A 25,372-nucleotide genomic window follows, 5' to 3' on the forward strand; every position below is an offset into this window, starting at 1 on the left:
CATATGAATAATTCATCCTCAACTTCAGCCCACAATGATCCCATAATTTTTACTGTCATACATACAAGTTATTGTCTTCTTCATGAAAATATTCTTCACTTGAGTAAACAACAAATCCATCATTACTGTAACATCACCGTTATGTGCTGAAACTTTTTAACATTTTATAATAACTGTCAGTAATATTAACAAACATTATTACATTACATTATGTCATGTACAGCAGAATATGAAATCTTATGTTTGTTAATTGACTTATAACTGAGTTATTGTGTAATGTTATATTACTTAATTAGCTCTTTTGGACTTTTTAACATAAACATAAAACACATAATTGCTCTAAAAGATACTATAGATTTCGTGAGAACCTGTTGTGTCCTCAGTGTCTATATTTTTGGAGGCCAGTGGGCAGTGATTCCTACAATAGGTCAGGCATGGAGTTTCACATCCAGCTGGGAAGACGTTCAGCAGAAAGGCCTGTTATTCCATACACTAGTGAAAGCTGAGACAATTAGAAAGCTAACCGTTAGACTCCGGCTCTCTGGAGAAATGGCTATTTATGGCACCTTGTGTAAGATCTATGCCCGTAGGTCAACATTTTCCCTTGTACTTGACTCATAAACAGAGTTGGAGGAGAGCAGCAGTCAGGCCTAAAATGGAGAGTCCAGATGAATTAAATAGGCACTTTTACACTGACACAAGCGATCAAAATAAAAACCCCACCCAGTCTCCATTCAAAAAAGAACATAATGTCTTGGCCTAATTTCTGTCATACTTGTTCTTCAGGAATAACTGAAACTAAACTCTTTTATCCAATGAATCCAGCAAATAAAGCTGAATTCTTTCTGTGTTTGATCACAAGAAGAAATTGTTACATAAAAGTGTTTTTATGTTTTCAATAAATTTCACAGCATTTTGAGGTTTCTGTGGTTTCAACAGAAGATATTTATATTTTTATATTAATTATGGTTTATGATTACAGTGTGTGATAACATTATGTGCAAACATTATGCAAATGATAATATGCCAGTTTCAATATGCTTGAAATTGCAGTGAATTGTATATCTATCTGTAAGATTTTGGAGTGCAAAAGTGTAGGTAGAGGTGCATTCTTTCAATGAGCCTAGGTTGAATATTATTGAAATTTCACTGGAGTGAACACAATGGCACACACACACAAGTACAATAGGGATACAAGCCGGTGGTAAAATTTGCCATATTGTACTTCGTACATTTTTTTTGTACATAGTGTACTATAATGTACAGCAGAATGTATATATTTTCTGTGAAATAGTTCTGATGATGTGCACTGTCAGCTGATTGGTCTGTATGAAATGCTTGCTCATCATTGTCCCCAGTAAGGCGTCCCTCTCTCTCTTTCCCCTTGAAAGGGGGATGGTACACAAACCGACCAACGGAGCTACTAAACCACAGTTTTTCTTCTCTCATTCTCAAGTCAAATGCAGCAGTCCAATCTTAAAAGGCAGATCGTTTCCACATATCATAATGTTACATTTAAGATTATTTAAATATTATTGCAACAAGGTTCCTCTGAGGGACTCTTGTCCCTCCTTTTGGGGACTGTCATATACTATCAATCAAACAGTCCATAAAGCCCCTTGGAAAGCATCTGCCGTTGCCTTGTTGACACCTCACAATTGGGATGCAGTGTAAACGCATTTCTAATAATAATAATAATAATAATTCATTACATTTATATAGCGCTTTTCCGCTTTTCTAAGCACTCAAAGCGCTCTACATTGTGAGGGGTGGTGTCTCCTTGTCCACCACCAGTGTGCAGCATCCACCTGGATGATGCGACGGCAGCCATAGTGCGCCAGAACGCCCACCACACACCAGCTTACTGGTGGAGAGGAGACAGAGTGATGAAGCCAATCAGTGTAAGGGGATGATTAGGAGGCCATGATGGTCAGAGACCAATGGGAAATTTGGCCAGGATGCCGAGGTCACACCTCTACTCTTTTTCGAAAGACATCCTGGGATTTTTTTAATGACCACAGAGAGTCAGGACCTCGGTTTAACGTCTCATCCGAAAGACGGTGCTTTTTGACAGTATAGTGTCCCCGTCACTATACTGGGGCGTTAGGACCCACACAGACCACAGGGTGAGCACCCCCTGCTGGCCTCACTAACACCTCTTCCAACAGCAACCTAGTTTTCCCAGGAGGTCTCCCATCCAGGTACTGACCAGGCTCAACCCTAACCCTAACCCTTCTAAGATATTCTGTTGAAATTAGTTGTAATTATACATACAACAATTTACTAAAAACAACATTTTAATGGCAAGATTTGTAATTATATTTTTAACGATAGGAAACAAACCAACGAAACACTTATTTCATGATTTGGGTCAAAGAGAGGGTGGAAAATAGTTCAGTGGATGTCAAGGGAAAAAGTATGTGGTCCCTTTAAGGCACACAAAGATGGATTGTATGGTGAATATAAGATATGATAATAAAGCTAGGCTGAGTCTCTGTGACAACCCAACAGATTAGATTAACACAAAACACACAAACTGAGGTGTGGAGAGGATACCTCACAAAATGCAAAATTCCTGCTGGATAGCTCTTAATTCACCTAAAGCATGTTATACTGTATTTATATATATTATAGTGTATATTTGGTATGATTGACTGGACCATTACATGTAAATATTTGCAAATATGCATTGTTCTGAGCACTCGCACATTCAGAATGTCAGACTTGAGGTTTATAATCTGGGGTTTCATTAAAGATTGCATAACCTAACCCTTTAACTGTTTGCTGCATGGGTGAGAAATGACGACACTGATTTCCTCAGGAGAAGGAAGGATTTTAAAGTTTATCCTTATGGAAGTGGATTAGGGTGTCTGACAGATAGATATATGAACATATTTGAAGTCTTTGTTTATTTATGTAAGTCTGGACAAGGCCAGTTTATTCAGATTTCAAATCAGATTCTCTGGGTTCGGGCTCTATCCCGAGCTCGGAGCCCTCCCTCTGGACAGCACCACAAATATGCTTACTAATTGCCCAATCATATTATATGTTATATGTGCGAACTCGTGAACCTGTCTTTTTGGCAGATTGGCTTCAGTATAAGCTGTTTTTAGACTAACAAGAAAGTTCTGAAACTTACAGGATGTTTTTATAGTACAGGAATTTTGATTTCTCAGTTCGGTACCCCTTTAACAAATATCCACAAATCTAATTATACACAGAAATTATTTTACCCAGACACTGAAAATAAGTTGTCATTCACCCCCCAAAAATAAAGCTGAAAATAAATGATGTTTTATTAACAAAGTTTGGGAGGAGCACGTCAGATACTTTTACCTTTTAAGGGTAGTGCAACAAATGGCTAAATCGGCAACACTGCAGGCTACCTGGACATTCCAGCGTGTCCAGCTAAAAGTCTGCTTCCGCTTGCAACACAGGCCCACACATCTCAGTCTTTTCCCTCCCGCTACTAATAACCCCTTTTGTCCTTTTCAGTGGCCTCCAGCTCCCATAGCAGACACTAGCGTGAGGCTACCTCCGCTAGCAGAGCGGGCTATGCAAGGTTTTCCAGACTCCCTTCCTGTGGCCTACAGCTACAGCAGGCGAAGCAAGCGCGAGGCTGCCTCCGCTCGCAACACAGACCCACACATCTCTTTCTTTTACTCCTTTTTCTCTTACGCTTCTATCAGTTTCTCACATCAAGCCCCAGAGGCCGATATTAAGTGCGAGGCTGCCTCCGGCCCTCCGCTGGAAATTGCGGCCCCTGCTCCTCTCCCTCACAGCTCTCTAATCTATTTAAAGTCACAATATTCTCTTTTACAGCAACATCACTGCTCGTCCCACCAAATGCTGTTGCCTCGGAACCACCGCTAATGGCTTACAACATCCGAGCACGGATCCTGGCAGGTGCAGACATAGACCCCTCATCTAAGGCTGTCACTAACGAGTAATTGGGTAACAGATGCATTGCAGGCCACAATAGGCCATAATAATCATTCGTATAAAGTATCAAAAGTAAGTAACATATGGTTCTGTTGAAAACTTAATATAATGTATTAAACAATATAATGTACATATGCATTACATCAAAAGCCTACAGAGGGCTCCAATGGTCCGACAATCGTCTACATGTCACCGTGCGATCTAATTCTCATTCTCTCGGCTTAACAACATTTAATTCAAATGTCCACTTAATCTTTTGACATCACCTCAGCTTCCAAACCCATGGCTATCGTCCGATATCCGGAGTCTTGATCTCCAGTCGGAGGCTTCATGGGCCCTCTCGGCCAGATATCTGCCCTCTGTGCTCTGATTAGCAGGGGCTGATGGCCAGTAGGGCCCGTACGCCGACTCCGTGACTCTTGCTCTATTCAAGGCAACTCGGGTCCTCTTGGTCAGGGCCACAATCACGCTGCTCCTCCATCGACCGGCAGGGCTCACCCATTCCAACGCAGTGAGCACGCCGTTGAGCATCGGTTCGAGCCCTCCCGACTGGGCGCCCCGAACCACGCAGTCCTTACCAGAAGCCAGTGGGGCCTACCCATCCTATGCCACAAGCCGCTCCCACGGAGCACGTAGGCTCCCCGGCCTGCCATACAGGCGATTTCTCGAAACCAGCTCCCGCCAGATCTCAGTGCGTATTTTTGGGGGAATCTTAGTCTGGCGGCTGTCCAACACTTAATTGCTTTTTGGGGGGTACTCTGGGTTCGGGCCATTCCCGAGCTCGGAGCCCTTCCCCAGGACAGCACGCCAACTCTGCATTACTATACTTGCCAAATACGCATTACTATACTCCAGCTAATTATATGTAAGTGTGAACCCGTGAAAGTGTATTTAACAATCAATTATTTGATTATTTAATTATTTTAGTGCATCACTACAAAACTCTGCTATTTAAATGTCAGCATCAATGAAAAATTCTGTTTCTCTGTAATCGTTTGGATTATTTGGAGGCTTAAGGAGTTTTTCAGAACATTAAAGTGTTGTTGCCAGACATTTTACATATAACCTTACATGTTTTTAATGATTTACAATGGCTATGCCATAGACTACCTCAGCAACCTTTGTAACCCATTTTTATTTAAACCGACCGAGAGTGATTTTAGTTAGAGGATATACAATGTAATATAATGCCAGTGGGTGATGAGAAAAATGCTTAGTAAAGTCTTTTGTTTTTCTTCAGTTTTACAAACCGTGGTTTGGGGTTTTGAGTAAATGATTTTCTCATTGAGTAGTACAAAATTCATAAGCACAGAATTATTTCCTGTGGTTCTTCTGGTTTGAAAGCCATGAAAGCATAGTCTCTCTCAAACCACGATTGTGCCTGAGGATGCCTATAAACACTTATTATTGGGTTTTTAGGAAACACATAGATCAGCTTCTCTGTTCACTTGTAGTCCTTGTGTCAGTACTTTTGTGACAGCCATATGAGATAAGTAAACTTCAAGAAACAGTGAAAGTGATGGAAACATTGGGAAAGAAATTGAAGAGGGCTATAGTGAGAAGAAGGACAGTCTTTGTTTATTAATGGCTGTCAGGAGTGTACTTCTGTGTAAGCAAATGTCATCAGTGGTACTGTACAAACACAACAGATGCACTTGTTTTGTTAATTTGCCGGTGAGGGCAAGTGACTTGTCATTCAAAGAAATACAGTACTGTGTTTGTAGTTTTAAATGTCAGATGGTATGATTTGGCGATGGGCTGGAAATATTGAATATGACACATGATGGTGTGTTATGCAGCGCTGTGTCCTGCAGTGGGTGACTCTCTTGGTCGAATTCTATTTTTGTGTGTGCGACAGCCTTAGCAGACACACAGCGCTCTCAGACAGCTGAAGCATGGCAGGAACCTTTGTTCCCTTCCTCTGGCTCCGTGGTTCCCATGGGCTAATGTTTCTGAGACAGTCAAGGCCTTCATATGACCAACAGGATCTTCAAAACATTATGAGAGCTCAGGTTACCCAGTGGCAACAAGAGCTGAGTTTGGACCAGTTTCTCAGTCTAAATATGATGAATATGTTGCACTCATAACCAGTCTGGGTTTTTTCCTGTTCTGCTGAGCGCTCTTCAAAGGAAAAAAGTGACTCTATTTAATATTTATTTGTACAAATGTATAGCCCTTAACAAAACATAAAAATCTGTCTTCCAGATTGTTGTCTGTATTCATTTTTCTCCTTGTCATTAATTGTTCTTTATGTGCTATATTTCTAGATATTGACATGAAGAAGGACATAGAGGTGCTGATAGCAGAGGAACGTGCTGAGATCATCTCTAAATATAATAAGGTAAATTATGCCAATTTACCCTTTGCATGTACACTTTGTTCAGATACATATTGAAATAGTACAGATACTGTGATAGTTACTGTAACATATTCAAGCTTGCCTATTTCCTTTGATGTCTACATTCAGTTAATGACTTATTAATAAAAAACGTCTTTGTGCTAATTGATATGTATACTACAATCTATCTAAACTACCGTTTATAAGAAAACGTATATTTATAAGAAAACGGGAAGTCATGGCCTAATGGTTAGAGAGTCAAGACTCGTAATCCAAAGGTTGCGGGTTCGAGTCTCGGGCCGGCAGGGATTGTAGGTGGGGGGAGTGAATGTCCAACTCTCTCTCCACCCTCAATACCACGACTGAGGTCCCCTTGAGCAAGGCACCGAACCCAACTGCTCCCCGGGTGCCGCAGCATTAATGGCTGCCCTCTGTGTGTGTGTGTGTGTGTGTGTGTGTGTGTGTGCGTGTGTGTGTGTGTGTGTGTGTGTGTGTGTGTGTGTGTGTGTATGTGTGTGTGTGTGTGTGTGTGTGTGTGTGTGTGTGTGTGTGTGTGTGTGTGTGTACGTACTTTGGATGGGATAAATGCAGAGCACGAATTCCGAGTATGGGTCACCATACTTGGCAGTATGTCACTTCACTATATTCAGCAAGGATGTATGAAATTGATCAAGTGACAGTAAAGACATGTATAATGTTACAAAAGATTCATATTACAAATAAATACAAGTGTTTTCAACATGGATAATAGTATGTAATGTTTATATTATATTAAAATGAATCATGTAACACTGAAGACTGAAGTAATGACTGTTGAAAATTCAGTTTTGAAAATTCAGTATATTAAAATAGAAAACAGTTATTTTTAAATTGTAATAATATTTCACAATATTATTGTTTTACTGAATTTTGATTATATAAATGCAGCCTTGTTGAGCATTAAAGGCTTTAATAAAAAAAAAAAAAAAAAAACAACATCAAACTTTTGACGGTAGTGTACATAATGCTGATCATTAGCCTGTTTTTATCATTAGCAGGGGAAATGTATTATTGTCGTGTATGTTGCTGTATTACAGTTTGGCATTTCATTAATATCATTTTTAATTAACAATCAATCATTGCACATCAGCAGGTCATAGGAAAAAAGACCAAAAAAGTGGTTTGAATATGCCTGATGAAGGTCATGAGACCGAAACATTTTCAATAAACTATTGTTTTTGATACTTTTGCAAGTATTGGGATTTTCAAGAGTGCGGGACTTTCTTTTGTTTCTTAGTTTATTAATTACATTTTTACATTTTGTGAATGTTGTTTATTTTACTTGGGTTGACTACATCTGGTTGTTCACAGTGCTGTGGCCTTTGTGGTTGTTGAGTCAGGTTGGTTTTATTTGTAGGGGGCTTTTTCGTAATACACATTGTGGCAAGGAAAAACTCCCTAAGATGTGTAAAGAGGGGAAAAATGGGAGGAACCACACTCAGATGTTAAAGGCGATTTTATGTGCTAGGGCAGCAGACAGAGGATTTTTGAACCAACAAAGTGTTTGTGGAGTAAATGGCCACCATGGTGATCAATTTGACCATGGCACATCATGACATTCCCTTATAGACTCATTTGAAATTGGGAAAAACTGGAACTGTAATCCTCGGCTGTCTGTCACGGATCACTGCTTTCTTTCCACCCTTCTCTCCACCATGGGGTTGAGAAGAGGGCAGGAGAGCAGCAGCCGCCCCCCTCAGGGAATCAATCCACACCAACTGGAAAAGCTTTTAAACGTCAGCTATACTGACAGGGTGCAAATTCTGTTGAATAAGTGCAGAGCATTAAAATGTTCTCTGCTCATAAGTCAAAATTACAGCTATGTCATTGGATGTATGTATAGTTGGGACATATTTGTTTGCATTTTATAATTTCACTAGAATGGTTAGCAGGCCACAGAAAAGAGAAAGGGTAATGTGGAGAGCTTTGTGCTAGAGAGAATATTGATGCTGACGATTTCCGTAACTGCATCAACCACTCAGCAACACATTAAAAAGGACAAGTTTCAGCACAGATCTGCCATTTATAACACAATTCTCCTCGACAGTTGTAAATGCTTCCTGTATTACAGTGGATTCTTCGGGGTGGGATAGGGACAAAATTAGTTGTGGCAAATAGTGATGGGGACATTGATCCATGTGATGCATTCATATATGATATTTATTTGTTCAATTCATCTTCTTTTTTTAGTTTATAAAAACCTGCATCTTAAGTGTATTACATAAGTTTTTTTTCTGGAAAATCTGTCAACCACCTAATAAAGGCAGAATATTATTTGGCTCACAGTGTCAAACATAGAATATAATAGGGAACACTTAATTAGAAATAGGGACCAATTCTCACTCTTAACTAGTTGCTTATTAGCATTTGTCTGTTATTAACATATTGGCTGTTTATTAGTACTTATAAAACACATATTCTGCATGAACATATACTACTACATCCCTAATCAATACCTAAACTTAACAACTACTTACTAACTATTAATAAACAGCAAATTATGAGTTTATTGAGGCAAAAGTCGCAGTTCTGATTCAGAATCTGCTGGATTTAAAGGTGCTTAAAAGTTGTTTTACACAGTTTGTGTTTAGATGAGTTGAATAAAGTATGCGCTTGTGTATATTTCAGGGTAGAGACGCAGGAGTTCAGATCGATCCTTGGGAGGATGCAGACTACAGTATATACAGGGTCACAGATCGCTTTGGATTTCTTCAGTAAGTCCTGGTTAAAACCCAACATTCAGTTTCATATTGGCAGGTGAAGGATGCATTTGTTGCTTTCAAAGCCCTGTAAAACTACTTTTATTTTGTCTGAAACAAACCCGTCAGTCATAATGGCGGACTTTTTTCATTTTGATTTTTACATTTTTTTTTTTATCAAAATGCATTGTGTATCAACACATTTAATTATGTTATTACATTAAGCAGTATGATTTTAGGAGTGTATTATAGCTCTATTGGAAAATAATTAGTGTTCATTGTCAAGTTTGTCAAGTTTTCTAAGTATTAATTTATTTTAAAAATAAGATATTCAAGATTCAAGAAGATATTCTTCTAGGATGCATTCATCTGACCAAAATTGACAGTAAAGGCATTTATAAAATCAACAAAACAATTCTGTTCCAAATAAATGCTGTTCTGTTCATCAGCATTTCTGCAAAAATAAGTCAATAAATAAATAAACGAATAAAAATTAAGCAACTGTTTTAAAGACGAAGAAGACATATTAATTTATATTACGATATATTATATCTGAAGACTAGAGTAACGGCTGCTGGAAATTCAGCTTTGCTATCAGAGGAATAAATTACATTTTAAAATACATTCAAATAGAAAAGAGTGATTCTAAATCGCAGTGGTGTTTTACTATTTTTTCTGTATTTTTGATCAAATAAATGCAGCCCTGGTGAGTGTAAGAGATCAAACCTTTGAATTGTAGCATACAATATGATTTTAATTCTGTCTGAATCAACCAACAACTTCTGTACAATTTACAATTGCAATTGCCTTCTGGTTTTTTGGCTATCCCAGGGTTTAAACCTAATCCCATCCAGACAGGAATGTTTGTTATGGTATATTGTATAGTTTTTTTAACCCTATTTGTTTTTCCCACAGTGAAGAAGAATTACCCACACCCAGTGCGCTTGAAGAAAAGGTATGCACACACAAATTACTCATATAAATATACTATACAGGTGATGTGTAGTCAAACAGAATGTGAATATACTATTCAAACAGCGTTTTGTAAAATCAAAACACAAAGGATCACAGATTGTAAACAGGTTTATGGTGACCTTCAGACATGAGCGTTTAATACACAACAGTTTGTGGCAGACACAGCTGGGCTATCCGGAGGTGTGCTCTCATGTGACGCATTCACAGCGTGGAGGTGGCTGATGCATTTCCCAGCTGATAGTTGTGGCACGTAAAAGGTTAAAGACTATGGGTGGAAAGAGTGAAAGCTGTCCTCAGAACAGATGTTAATAGCAGCAGGGTGACCTGAATGCCTGTTCTGCATCTAATCCCAGAGTACTTATACAAACGAGGAAAGAAATATTGCTTCCTTAGACAAAAACACAGGAGGGTTGTTTGTGTCAAGTAGCAGATATTTAGGCCTATACTCATACCTGTCTGTAAATGGACTCTAAGGATTAGAAAGCATGTGTGTTATGCACCATATACCACTGATGACATATTCTTTCAGCTTTTTTCTTTCATTATTTAATTATTTTAAAAGAAAATAAATACTGAAATCATATGATGTGAGAACTACACTACCAACACTAAACTAAAAGTTTGGGTTTGTTAAGAATTGTAATGTTTTTGAAAGAAGTCATTTATGCCGCATTCATTTATTTGAAAACAGTAATATTTTGAAATGTTATAACTGTTTTCTATTTTAATATATTTTCAAATGCAATTTATTTTTGTGATGCAAAACTGAAATTTCAGCAGCCATTACTCCAGTCTTCAGTGTCATGTGATCCTTCAGAAATGTTAATTTGCTGCTCAAGAGACATTTCTTGTTATTATCAGTTGAAAACAGTTGTGATATTTAATTAATAGAAAGATATTTTTGTAACATTACAAATATATTTACTGTCACTTAATGAATTTAATAAATGAATGTCCTGCTGAAAAAAAAAAAAAACTTAGTGACTGCAAACTTTTGAAAGGTAGTGTATTTCATTTGAAATGAAATATAACCTGCAAATCATTTAAGTATCATTTATTTCAAGACAAGACAGGATAAAAAAAGTAATTTTACTGAAAAGCAATGAAAATTAAGCAGAAAATGTACTTTTTAATCAAGTAAATTTTTTTGATTATGCAATTCATAATTCATCAGATTTAATTGTTTTTCCCTGTGCAGCAAAAACAGGTGGAGATTGAGAGGGTGCAGAAATGGTTGAAGATGCTGAAGAACTGGAGCAAGTACAGGAACAGTGACCGGGTGAGCTTCACCTCGAGAGGGTGATCATTTCTCTGAAAATCAGAGAGAGCACTGTGATGTAGCTCCATGGAGATCTAGAGTGATGCTTAAAACACACACACACACACACACTTGCACTTACTCCTGGTGTCTTTGTGCAGATGATTAAGAGAGTGTGTAAAGGCATTCCACTACAGCTGAGAGGACAGGCCTGGGCCCTGCTACTGGATGTTGAGAAAGTCAAGAGCGACAATGCAGGAAAATATGAGGTACAACATAAAAATATGCATGCATATACATTCAAACACAGTAACTCAGCAGATTTAGCTGTGACCGATGGACACTATGTAGCCGCAAGTCTCTGCTGGCCTAAAGCCGGGTGTTTGGTGAGAGTGGGATTACTGGAGTGGTGTTGTGGTAGAGCTATTTCAAAGGGATTAGAGTGTGATCTGAAAACAGACAGATGGCTGATACAAGGCATCGAAAGAGATAGAAGAGAACAAAAAACAAGAAAAACAAACCAGATTTTACAACAAGCAAGAAATATTTGCACTGTCATCGAACAAGGTGTCCTGGTGGTGAGATCCTTTATTGCATGCTATACATAAGTGCTTACATTAAATGTATTACAAAGTGGTCAGTAAGATTTTTTTTTTAAAGAAATTAATACTTTTCTTCAGCAAGGACACATTAAATTGATAAAAAATGACAGTAAAGACATCTATAATGTTACTAAATTTATCTATTTTCAAATAAATGCTGTGTTTTTAAAACTTCTGTCACATTTATGTTCTGTTTTGAGGACTTTTATTTTGATATGTATTTCTGCTTCTGTTGGTCCCTGTGTTTCCTTGTTTATTTCCTGTTTTCTTTAGTTTATTTTAATTATGTCCCAGTTAGTTTCCAAGGTAACTGTTCTTTACCTGTCATGTTTGGTGGTTAGTTTTTCCATGTATATATTGCCGTGGGTTTGAATTATAAGTTTGTTGGTTATTGTCACTGTTTATGGTGTTATTCGTATATATTTCACATTATTAGTGTTTAACTATTTTTGAATCAAATAAATGCAGCCTTGGTGAATATAAGAGACTTTCAAAAACATTACAACTGACCCAAAACTTTGAATGGTAGAATATATATCATGAGCAGAAAAAAAAATTATAAGAGACTAAAAGTAGTTACAGTATGTAATAAATTATATAATGTATTAGCAAGCTGTTCATTTTGGCAAAATAAACCACTCAGTATTGTAGGTATAATATCACATAAATAAATCTAGAAATGGTTGTCTTCTTATGTCATCTTGTACTGCATTTGTTTGATTGACAGAGAATGAAGGAGCAAGCCCAGCTGTACTCTCCAGAAATCAAACAGATTGACCTTGATATCAACAGGACTTTCCGAAACCACATCATGTTCATGGATCGATTTGGTGTAAAGTAAGTAACACATGAACACATTAAATTAATTTGATTATATGCCTTAAGGCATACATTTACTAAGGTGAAAAAACATTGCCCTTGTAGAGATTAAAAATGTCTCTGGAAACCGATTTAAGGGAAGTATTGTCTCTTAATTGAAATGTGTATATTTGCTTAGGTGATTATTTTTCAATCAGCACGGACAAATCCTGCAAAGTGTCCTCCTTTTTTTTTGATATGGCCGCTTTAGACATGTCTAATTGAGGGCTAAGCTCCTAAATTTGAATTTTATTAACGCAAAAGTCATATTTAGTTAATTGGTCCCTAAACTAAAGTGTGACTGATATGCACATAAAATACAGACACGGAACAGGGACGTGTACAGTAGCCCCTACATGTGTTTATTACGAAATGAATGCACATTGCTCACATATTTCTTGTATTCGCTATATATGTGCTTTATGAAAGTGCCAGAGTATATGTTCATCAACATCTCAGTCTTTCTTCGCTACTTCTGCAGACAATCTCTGGAGCTGATTTCTGCGTTTTCAGAGCTTGTTCCCCAAGCAGGCCAGAAAAGGGAATGATGTCACTGAGGATTTAATAGATTGCAGGCCTTAGAGAGCCAAGTGGAAAGTCTTGCTCATCTGAAGGGTGTCATTAATGCTCACACATGAAGGGAGGGCCTCGACTTTAATTTGAAGGAGCGAATGCATCTTTGTGGAAAAATATGAATGTTTGGTTCATGTGTTGCTGATGTGTGTTTGTTTCATTGTGTATTTTCAGTAAAAGACAGAGTTTGAGTCTGACAACACTTTTCTTCTCTTCACAGGCAGCAGTCTTTGTTCCATGTGCTCTCTGCGTACTCTGTTTACAATACGGTAAGAGTGCAATCACATCCATGCTTAATAAAGAGGTGTTACATAATTGCTGACTTTGTCTGTTCTTGTCCACAGGAAGTGAGTTACTGCCAGGGCATGAGTCAGATTGCTGCCATACTGTTAATGTTCATGAATGAAGAAGATGCATTCTGGGCTTTGTCCCAGCTCTTAACCAGTCAGAAACATGCCATGCATGGTGAGTCCTCATTTATTCTGCTCTTGGCTAAGAATTGTAATGTTGATTTAATTTTTTTTAAACATATAAACTTCATAAGGCTATATATATATACGATAAGACAAACTTCCATTCAAAAGTTTTGGGTCAGTATTCCTTAAAAATTTACCTAAGCTATGGTCAATTTGATTAAAAATGCAGTTAAATGTTGTGATATATTGTTTCAATTTAAAATAACAGTTTTCTTTTATAATATATTTTAAAATATATAGTTTATTCCTGTAAGAGCAAAGCTACATTTTTAGTATCATTACTCCAGTCTTGCTGATTTCCAACTCAAGAACCATTTATTATTATTATAAAAGATGAAAACATTTGTGCTGTTTAATATTTTTGTGGACACCATGCTACGTTTTTTCAGGAGACTTTAGCCTCGTTCAGACTGTCAGCCCAAATCCGATTTTTGTCCAAATCCTATTGAAATCCGATCATATTTAGATATGAAAATAATTTTTAAAAGAACAGAATTTATTTGAAATAGAACTCTTTTTTTGTAACATTATAAAAGCCTTTACTGTCAATGTAATAAAGTATTAATTTCTTTCAAGTCTTACTGACCACAAACTTTTGGATGGCAGTGTACATAACACTTGTGAATTTAACACAGGTTATTGTTGTAGGTCTAGTACTGGGAAACATGTGACATTTTTTATCATGCCTTCACATTTGCAACCCATCACAGGATTCTTTGTTCCTGGATTTCCCAAACTTCAGCGTTTCCAAAACCACCACGACCAGATTCTCTCCAAACTTTTACCCAAACTAAAGAAGCATTTGGTAAGGTTGCTGTGGCACAAGACTACAAAATGAGCTCAGAACCTATAGTTAAGTTACAGTAAAAATAGCTATCAACTTCACTTAACATGATACTGTATCTAATGCTGAGTTTTCTTGTCTTCTCATTCTCATTTTTTTTTCCTGTTTATATCCACTCTCATCAGGATAAGGAGCAGATGTCCAGTGGGATTTACAGCACTAAATGGTTCCTCCAGTGTTTTATTGACAGGGTACGTGCATGATCTGAGCAGATGCATTGTAACCAAACTGACAATGGTGTTATGTAAGCGGTGAGTACTGGATAGGTGTACATGCTCAATCATATGCAAAGCTTAGATCTCAAAGCAAAGGAAATGATACATCAACTGTGTGTATATTATAGTGTTGGTTCAGGTCACTGCAGACAATCCTAAAAGTGGTGATTCATTTGGCTCTCTTTGAATGTAACTGTTGAGTCAGCTGTTCTGATTGTAACTGTGATTATGTTCAACCATTGAGGGATGGAAACACTTCTGGATCTGCTCAAGTGAGGTGTTTATATGAAGAGATGCTGGCAGTGAGATCTGCTCAGACTTGTTCAGCTAAAAACTGAGGTATTAAGTGGGCATTCAGGTTTATACAGGTTTATATTATTTTATTTTGACTCATATTGTAGATGTGGACACAAGGAGGAGCTGGGATTGAATGTCAACAGCAAAGCATTGATAATTAATTAATACAAATGATTAGATGTAGATGCATGTTCATGTTGTTCCAAACCTGTATTACTCCCCCCCCCCCGCCAAGTCACAACATTCTTCAAAATGACATCTTCACACATAGTAATATCATTATATATGTTGAATCGTTGTATTACATAATATATAATATAAACTAAAATGATTTAGGTTTACTTGACCTATTTTTGGATCATCGTTAGATGTAAATGCATAATAATTGATCGTTTAATAACAGATTCATAGTATTAGAAAAGGTGTAGGTTAAGGGTAAAATATTAAAATCTATAAAAAGTAGTAAAAAGCGATAGATAGACACCCTCGGATAAACACACTTTGGTTACATGAGGAAAAATGTTTAGGTACAGTGACCATAATTAATGGGCATCAAACAGATTGTTATTGGTTGATGTTTGGCACAATGCACCACTTTCTGATCGCTAGTTTCTGACATCCAACTTATTTGAGTAGCCCTAAATTGTACAAAAAAAATAAAAAATCATTAGTTTCAGAACAGATATATTTTACGTAACATGGTCTCATTTGAAAATGGCTTATAAGCGGCCACATTAAAACAATGTAAAGCATGGTAATGTAGATTGAGTTTGTGAACTTGGTGAGGAATTACGCTTTAAGAAACTGAAAGAAAGAGGCTGAAGTGCTTCTTCCTCTCTCTTTCTATGTCAGGGCCTCTTGATAGAGGGAGCAGTGTGCAATTAGCAGGCAGACAAGGGTGTTTCAATGTTTACTCTGCGCATACACACAATCCTGTGGGTTTGCGGGAGGAGGAAGGAGAGCAGACACTGTCAGCACAGCAGAATCCAGTCCAGCTCGGTTTCAGAGTTGTGCTTGTGGACTGGCAGCTCACAGAGGGAGATTAGCTTTAGACCAGCAGAGGCCCCAGTTTAAAATGAAATATTCTACACATTTATGTTTTCCATTATGCTATGAGGACCTTTGTGCAGAAATGTCAGTCTTAGTTTATCTACAAAGTTGTTACTATTTTCAGACCCCATTCACTTTGACCTTACGTCTGTGGGACATCTTCATCCTCGAGGGTGAGAAAGTTCTGACAGCCATGGCTTACACCATCCTTCAGCTCCATAAAAGTGAGTTCCTTTTTTTACAATACTGAAATTAACAATTTAATCCAAAAATTTACAAAACAAACTCCAGTGACAAACGCAGTGCATGCTAATACTCCTGATTGCCTTGATATAAATTAAACCCTCTCAGGACATTATAGAAATCTGTGGCTAACTGAAGTTAATCATGTTCAGAACGAATGCTTAAGATGTCTCTGGAGGACCTGAGAGAGTTCCTGCAGGAGAAGATAGGAGAGTCCATCTACCTCAATGATGACCTTGTCATAGAGCAGCTTAAAGTTTCCATGTCTGAACTTCGCAAAATGAAGCTTGACCTCCCACCACCAGGTTCAGCCGTTTTCTTGTTATGATACTGTATCTAACTGCTTGAAGCTGTATGATTGTGTTGTTTTTTTGAATGCTTTAATCAATTAGGATATGTCACTGTGAATCGCTCACAGGGGAAGTCGTGGCCTAATGGTTAGATATTCGGACTCGTAATCCAAAAGGTTGCTGGTTCGAGTCTCGGGCCGGCAGGGATTGTAGGTGGGGGGAGTGAATGTACAGCTCTCTCTCCACCCTCAATACCCCGACTGAGGTGCCTTGAGCAAGGCACCGAACCCCCAACTGCTCCCCAGGTGCCGCAGCATAAATGGGAACCCCCAACTGCTCCCCGGGTGAAGCAGCATAAATGGCTACCCACTGCTCTGTGTGCGTGCGTGTGTGTGCGTGCGTGCGCTCTTTGGATGGGATAAATACAGAGCACAAATTCTAAGTATGGGTCACCATACTTGGCCGTATGTCACTTCGCTCCTATGAAACAGACCCCATTTGTATCCTTCAGATGCATATCAAATTACTTCAATATTCTTTCTATTCATCTACACTCTAAAAAATGCTGGGTTCAAAACATCTCAACTTTGGTTATTTGGCAACCCAGTGCTGGTAGTGTTGCCAAGAATTGGCCTACTTTAACACTGTTGCCGTGGGTTATTTTTCATGTCTGCGGGTTGAAGTGACCCCGTTAATGTGATATTTAGCCATATTTATTTAAAACATGTTGTGTATGTTTTGTCCTCGTTTTTAATTTAAAGCGCACAGACTCATTCCTCTGTCAACATTCCCTGGAAAAAAAAAAAAAATGTGATATTTAGCCCCTGGAGTGCAAATTTTACCAGGGGAAACCTGCCAAAAAATGTGTATACTTTACCATATTACATACATTTAAACTCGTTTAACAAGCGTTTAACAAATAAAAAATTGAACATTTAAAAGTAGCATTTTAATTTAAGTGTATTCAACCGGGCTGCTGTTTGCGGAGGAACTGCAAACTTCAGACTGTGGCTTCGCATTTCACTCGTAGCTGAAAGATGCCGTGACTGACTCCATAACCTGCCCATAAACAAACAGTACTGAAATTAAAGAACATATTTTAACATCAGATTAAACTAAACTCAGTATTATAACGAATAAAATTAATTTATGTTATGCAAGGCAACAGGCGTTTCCAGTGCAAAACGGCCACTGCCAACGCGGCTGACTGACACCTCGTCCTTATGTTGTGTTGCATAAAACAATATAATTTACAGCACAGTAAAGAGTTTATACAAACTTTATTTCACTGAAGAAGTGCACCAAATCGGCGGTGGTGCTGAAAACTGCTCTCTCCTGTAGAGGACTCAAAAAGCCTGCACACTGATTGTTACACAGCAGCTGGGTTTTTCGTCAGAGACAGGCTCAACCCAGCGGTTGGGCAGAAATAAAATAACCCGGCGTTAAAAATGACCCGGTAACTTAGTTACAGAAAAACTATCCAGCACCTGGGTAAAAAATATTAAAAGTAACCCAATAAAATGACCCAACAAGCTGAACCCAGCATTTGGGTTCCAAAAATAACCCAGCACTTGGGTAAAAATAATAAATACAACCAAATAAAATTACCTAAGAGGCTGAACCCAGCATTTGTGTTAAAAACTAACCCAGCATTTTTGAGAGTGCAGGAAGAAAAAAAGAAAGAAAAAGACATTATTATGGTTTCCACAAAAAACAAAAAAGTAGCACAACTGTTTAAATAGCACAACAGAGTTAATAATAGTAAGAAAGGTTTCTTGAACACCAAGTCAGCAGATCATCAAAGAAATATATTACATTTTAAAACATTAAAATACAAAACAATAATCACAAATAGTATTGATTATTACTGTATTTTTATCAAATAATTTCGTGAACATGAGAGACTTCTTGCATATATGCTGTTTAAATTATATATATACATATATATATATATATATATATATATATATATATATAAACAATTTCTAATGAACATATTATTATATAAGAAGTGTCTAATTAACTGTAGTTACCTTTCTGATGAGAAGACATAATTATATCAACATATATTAAAATGCAATTATTTTGCGTGTGATGGAAAAATGCAATTTATTAGCCCTTTAATACATTTGTCTAATAAACTTGTACAGAAATGATTTCTAAAACCCAGTCCAAAGAGCACCTGTTTCATAGAATGACCCAATTATAGTTGTTTTTGATTATTTAAACAGTAAAATACTTATTATTTAATTATTCATACTGTATATGAAAACATGCAGTGCTCTATCCACCTCACAGCATAAATGATATATTTTTGGGCACAGCTAATGAGTTCATATAGTTCACCTACATTTTCAGTCCACTCTCATTCATTATTTCTGTATTCACAGCTAAGCCTGATGAGTTTCCACGAAAACCTCTGGGTCTGGAGCTGCCCGTTGTTCTAACTCCAGTCAAACGGCCCAAACCGTGCCCCTCAGAAGATACACCCAACAAAGCCCAGCTCATCAAACGGCCACCTGCCTCTCTGCACATCTCTCTACTGCAGGAGTCCATCATGCTGGATGACAGCCCTTCACAGGAAAAGAAGTCTTACAATGATGGAGGGACTGGCAGCATGTCTCCTCTCCCCTCACCGGACCCCGTCCTAGTGCACAATCAGATTCCCCTCACACCTGACGGAATGATAGGAGCCCCTGAGGATGGCGGGGAATGGCCTCCTCCATACGAACCTCCTGTACCTGAGCTTAATGAGACCCAAAACCAACCGGAGCTTTGCGACCCCACTCCACCTTCAAATGTGGATGATAAAAAGCCTTCACAAACATCTCAGAACTTGGAGCAGGACACTTCAGAGACAACAGGGGGCAGTGTGGCGGGTGATTTACCCTCAGACAATTTCGAATCTGTTTCCATGCAGCCTTCTGGCGTTTCCAGTTCTGAAAATTATGAGGGACAGGTAGGGCATGATGAAAGTCAGAACATGGACAATTTTTCAGAAAGACTCTCACCTAAGATCTCCTCAACAGCCTGTGAGCTGTCACAGTTATCCGCCAAACGGATCCCCACAGTCCATTCAGACCCTCTGTTCCAGCACCCGCCTCATTCCAGCCAACACCTGCCCAAATCAGAGACATTTTAAGCTGCCAACTGACTTTTATTCAAGCGCTTTGGCAGTGTTCCTGTGGAGAGCATTATTGATTTTTCAGCATTTGTCATTTCAGCAGCTTAAGTATGCTCTGGTTGAATGCTTTGTGATGCATTTGCACAAACATCGCAGTACATATGACAGAGATCAAGGCTTCATAGCAAAAGTGAGCTGGCTCACTGCTTAATACACAACTCAGCATATAACCAATTGTTTTATGAACAACTGCCTTCCAGCTCATCTCTCACACTCTCTTGGTTTGTACAGAACCACCACTCAATTACACCATAAGAATATCTTTAGTTGGCCTTCAGCTCTACTTCTGTACAATTAAAGTGCATTAAGTACAAAATTAGTTGTTCCAATTTAGGTTAGTATACTAAAAGAACAACTGCAGGGCATTTTTAAGTATATAAAATATGTAAATGTATTTGTAGTATACTTAGCATGAAATAAATGTATTTCAAATACATTTTAGTATATTTATTTTTCACTAGGTATGGCTCGACAGAAGATTACAATTATTTGTTAATTTCACAAACCAGTAGCTTATCCTTTCTGATAAAAAAGTAGAGAGTTATATAATTGTAATCTGTGGTAATTTGAATGGTTTGTGATGTGATTTATGGTACGATGCCAATTTTGCAGTGTCCACAAGCCAATATTTATTATTCAGATAGAAAACACCACAAAATAGTTTAATGGAATTTGCAGCAGTCTGTCAGAATATGTTCATCTCAAAATGATTTGGCACAGTTTCATTGAGACAGCTGCAGTGTCTTTACGATTTAACTTCCCAGCTGATGGCCTTTAATAAGATTCAACAATATTTTTTCTGGTTGTTTCTAAACACAACTTCCTGTACATTTGGTATTTATACTTGTTTTTCATTTGTGTCAACATTTGTACATTTAACTTTTTAGATTATTGCATTTTAATGCTTATAGGATTTTGTATTTGTAACATAAATGACTTAAATGTCAGATTTGCTTTCTGATGGTCTTGTAGCATAGGCTTGCTTGTTGTAAACAGTTAACTGGTCTTAGAAGGCTGTGCCCGGAAGTGCTTCAGGTTTACAATTTCAACAGGTTTAACAGATTCAGATTCTGCTTTGACGTTATATGTAAACCAGGACAAAAAGTACCATTTTAATCTAACAGAATAGCTGGGAAACAAAATAAGTAAGTATTAAGTAAATAAGTATTCTAAACATAAATAATTATACATTAATTGCATAACACATCTTTAAACCGGTAACCTTTTATTGTCTCTCAGAATAACAGTGTAAACCTATTGTAAGTCGAGCACTGTATTGTTATTATGCCATTGTATTAAGACATTGATGGTTTTAAATTATATTACAGTATGGACCCTGTCAGATGCCTCTGCAATATCATGTTTATCTGTTTGAAATTCAAAAAAATGTTTTCAGTGAAGTATTTGAGTTATGGACAGTGCACATTCCCTTTTAAGGAGTTTTGAGAACTCCAACCAAAAGGCTTTGGTTTTATTCAGTCTGTATATAGTAAAATTATGCTATACCTATTTACTTTGCTATTCTATGTTTGAATTAGATTTGCATAAATAGAGGTTTTCTAATCTTGACTGGACTGTGTAGAATTATTTGGAAATACACAAGACACAACAAATTACGGCAATGCTCCGTGTGACCACAAGAGGGCTCTGTAAGTACACCGTTTGTTTACTATAGATCCTCCCTGATTAGCCATCATTCGCCATGTTTGAGTTCCTTGTCATAATCTCAGCAAAACGTTCAAAAGCATTATAATCCATTTTATTATTCACCATTTTTATTTTGTAATGGAAAAGTCTTCTGGTGAACTACAGCGTAGGAACAGCAGTGGTTTAGATTTCCTTCAGTGACAACACACCAGAGATTCAACCTTCAGTGAGATATTTGCCAGCATCATCAGACTACCTGTAATATGAGGATCTTTCATGTTTGTTTCCTGCTCTCGGAGGACACTGACAGCATGTGGTGGCACAGGTTTGGGTGATGGATGCCACGCCTTGGCAGATTGTGAGTGCCATACATCATAATGGAGCCTCAGTGAGAGAGAGAAGGGCTGACAGGAATAGAGCAGAAGCAAAAAAAGATGACACATCATCACTCATCATAATTGAGCAGGTATTGATGTGCTCATCTGTGCTGAGTTCTGCAATGCAACACTTCATACTACAAAGGTTATCGGACCACACTATGATCTATTTAGCCACAGCCAGTATGACTTTCCCTGGCCTTTAACTATGTTTTTTTAGATCGAGTTGAAAGATAGCAGACAAATATATAAAGCAGCAAGACTGGCAAAAAAAATAAAAAATTATTGTCCGTTCATTTTCTGCTTTGATTGTTATCAGCTCCTTTGAACTGAGACAGACAACTCTCAGGGTTTATAACCCTTACAAGCTGAACATTAGCCCTCAAACCACACACTTGGAAAAGTTTAGATTACACCTACAGTACTTCTCTTTCTCCTCTTGCTTTGTGCCTGAGGTTATCTGTTCAAAGACATGTTTATCGAGACCACTGGTGTTTCAGCATCCAAAACAAGGAAGGCAGGCATCAGTTTTCAAAGGTTCGGTACCTGAAAGAATTATCTCCAAAGGGAGTACCTTTATTTCAAACACATTCAGGGTTTTGCTAAAGGATGCTTCATTCAGACCAAACTATTATCCAGCCCTCCTCCATGAGCCTTTAATAATAGACCCTTCTGTTAGAGTTTTAGGCATGGTTCAAAACAGAAACTGCTGTAAATATCATCATGCCCACATACATTAAAAAATACTTATATATATATTTATGTATTCCTTTATATAAATGCAAAGAGGAAAAATATAACTCCAACAAACAATTATTCACTTGTGATTAAGATTTTATCACATAAGCCCTGCTATATGAAAAAAGTGTTAGTAGTAGGGTTTTACAATGAATATTTTCACAAAAATAACTAGGGTCTACTATGTTTTTCATACAATTTAATTAACATACTAGCAATGTCTAAAATGTTTTGGAACGGTCCAATTTTAGCGATGATGGAAGTTTTGCAAAATTATGTAAAATATGCAATTTTATTCAAACACGTTAAATACCATGATATATGCAGGTATTTTATTCGTAGTTTAGTAATGTAATGAATATGGTGAATTTGTTATAAATTAATTACAAAAAGGATGATTTGCATCATTTAAAGCCAAGTTCTAATCCAAGCATTGAGATTTTTGACATATTATTATTAAGTTACATTCATATTCTAAAAACGTAATATGTGACCCTGGACCACAAAACAAGTCTTAAGTCGTTGGGGTATATTTGTAGCAATAGCCATTGTGTCAAAATGTATCGATTTTTCTTTTATGCCAAAAATCATTAGAATATTAGGAAAGATCATGTTCCATGAAGATATTTTGTAAATTTCCTACTATAAATATATACAAACTTAGGTCCCACTTTATATTAGGTGGCCTTAACTACTGTGTACTTACATTTAAATTAATCATTTGGTACAATGCACTTATTGTGTACATACATGTTTTTACATTGTACTTATATATTTTTAAATACCTATTTGTAATTACATCTGTAATTAATTTCTGTAATTACATTTATAATTACACTGTTGACCCATCCCTCACACCTTAACCCACCCTTAAACCTACCCATACCACCAAACCTGTCCCGAACCTTACCCGTATCCCACCTCAATAGCAGCAAAAGTGTTTTAAAATACAATATGACCACAATAAGTACATTGTACTTATTATTTGATGCAAGTATATGTAGTTAAGGCCACCTAATATAAAGTGTGACCAAAACTTAATTATTGATTAGTAATATGCATTGCTAATGACTTAATTTGGACAACTTTAAAGGTGATTTCCCCAATGTTTTGATTTTTTTTGGCACCCTCAGATTCCAGATTTTCAAATAGTTGTATCTTGGCCAAATATTGTCATATCCTAACAAACCATACAAAATTCACTCTTATGATTGGTTTTGTGGTCCAGGGTCACATGGTATCAAACAATATCAGGGGACACATTTTCCCTTGATTAATCAAAAAAATATATTCAAGTTTATATTAGAAGATTAGGCTATTATTTTGCCATAGCCGTGTGGATACTTTTTTTTATAAACTTATTTCCATAGCCTAAATCATTATGTGGTATAAATGACTCATTACTATAACAAACAGCAGTCTCAGTCTAAAGGAAGCATTAACTCATTTGGCCTCTGCACTACTGAAATAGCCTATGTACATGACAATACATCATTACCCTATTAGTAACTTGTTTAAAATAGTGAAATTAACGTCTTTTAAGAGCTTGTCGATGTAAAGAGAATGAAGGAGCATTCAACACTGTTCGGTGATCATTCTGAACCCTTCAGGTAAAGCTCTGTGACTGTGCTCACATGAAGGTAACAGCTCCCTCTACCCATCAGATGAAGACCAGGATGCAACTATGGGATGCGGTCGGACAAGTGTGCTGATGTTGCTGAGGAAAATATTTCAGTTTTCTTCCGTAGATGAGAACACCAAAACAAAAAGACTTAAGACGAATGAAGATCACTCAACACAAGGATTTGAGATGGCACCTCACGAATATGTTAGCAATCGTTTTTTTCCGGCTGTGAAACAGACCTAAGAAACAAAAGCGTGCTGGTGAATAGCAGCGCGAGAAGAGGCACGAGACAAAACCACAAAACAGCGACGCTTCATTGCCGTTTAAACAGCTTTATTTGTCTTCGGCTCTCTTTTGCAATAAACAAGAGACAACCCCGTTATAACAAATAATTGAACACTTCCACTGTCAGCTCATCACATAACGCGCCTGGAATAAGGATTTGGACAAAACTCTTATGGCAGTAACAGGACTTGAGGATGGAAGCCTCTGTTTATGAAAACATATGGGAAAGGAAATGAGTGCGTACAGTAAGTTTGACGGCTGCCTCACCAAACCCGTCATTGTGTGATTAATGTGTATGTTTTTCCTGTATTGACACATCTAATAACAGAAATCATGAGCTGCCCCTCTTGTTATACCAAATATTGTTCTGGCTGGACTCAAGTGAGCAGTCTAGATAGACACAGGACAGCGCAGCATCAGCCTACACTCACAGCTTCTATGGTGACACCGGTTAGACATGCCAGCTTTACTGAGAAAAACACGTCTACGGTAAGTATTCGCGATTATTAAAGCAATAATAACTGCCTGTGCCATTTGTGACGAATGTTGGCTACATGTAGCTGTGTAAATGTCATTTATAATAAATACCCTTCCCATCAGTATTCAGAAGTTTAGAATGCCATTGTTGAAAGAGAAGTATAAGTAAACATTGTGTTAAGTGTTCAATAGCAAGTCTAAATCTGTTCTAATCTGGAAACTATTACTAGTATTGTGAGTGCAAAACATCATTTCAGCATCTTTTGACATTCTAGCTGTACAACATCAACGCTGAAGGGGCTCAAGTCTGAATTTTCCACTTAGTGGGTGATGTTGCTGTG

General features: G+C 37.4%; 1 protein-coding gene across 3 annotated transcripts in view; it reads left to right on the forward strand.

The window, feature by feature from the left end:
* LOC306879487 (USP6 N-terminal-like protein) overlaps positions 1-21,451 on the forward strand; it is a 33,523-nt gene extending 12,072 nt beyond the window's left edge. Inside the window, exons 2-15 of one of the 3 annotated variants that reach the window (XM_079432471.1) lie at positions 3,823-3,906; positions 6,210-6,283; positions 8,948-9,033; positions 9,934-9,973; positions 11,192-11,272; positions 11,413-11,520; positions 12,581-12,690; positions 13,505-13,553; positions 13,629-13,749; positions 14,471-14,565; positions 14,730-14,795; positions 16,291-16,390; positions 16,562-16,714; positions 19,090-21,451. In XM_079432471.1, coding sequence (XP_079288597.1) covers positions 3,873-3,906; positions 6,210-6,283; positions 8,948-9,033; positions 9,934-9,973; positions 11,192-11,272; positions 11,413-11,520; positions 12,581-12,690; positions 13,505-13,553; positions 13,629-13,749; positions 14,471-14,565; positions 14,730-14,795; positions 16,291-16,390; positions 16,562-16,714; positions 19,090-19,841 — 1,869 coding nt within the window. In that variant the 5' untranslated portion in view covers positions 3,823-3,872 and the 3' untranslated portion in view covers positions 19,842-21,451. Of the gene's footprint in view, positions 1-3,822; positions 4,015-6,209; positions 6,284-8,947; positions 9,034-9,933; positions 9,974-11,191; positions 11,273-11,412; positions 11,521-12,580; positions 12,691-13,504; positions 13,554-13,628; positions 13,750-14,470; positions 14,566-14,729; positions 14,796-16,290; positions 16,391-16,561; positions 16,715-19,089 lie in introns of those variants that run through there. The other 2 variants (XM_079432473.1, XM_079432472.1) reach the window with 2 other exon arrangements.
* The last annotated feature ends 3,921 nt before the right edge of the window (positions 21,452-25,372 follow it).

Source organism: Barbus barbus (assembly GCF_936440315.1).
Source record: "Barbus barbus genome assembly, chromosome: 1".
Lineage (NCBI taxonomy): Eukaryota > Metazoa > Chordata > Actinopteri > Cypriniformes > Cyprinidae > Barbus > Barbus barbus.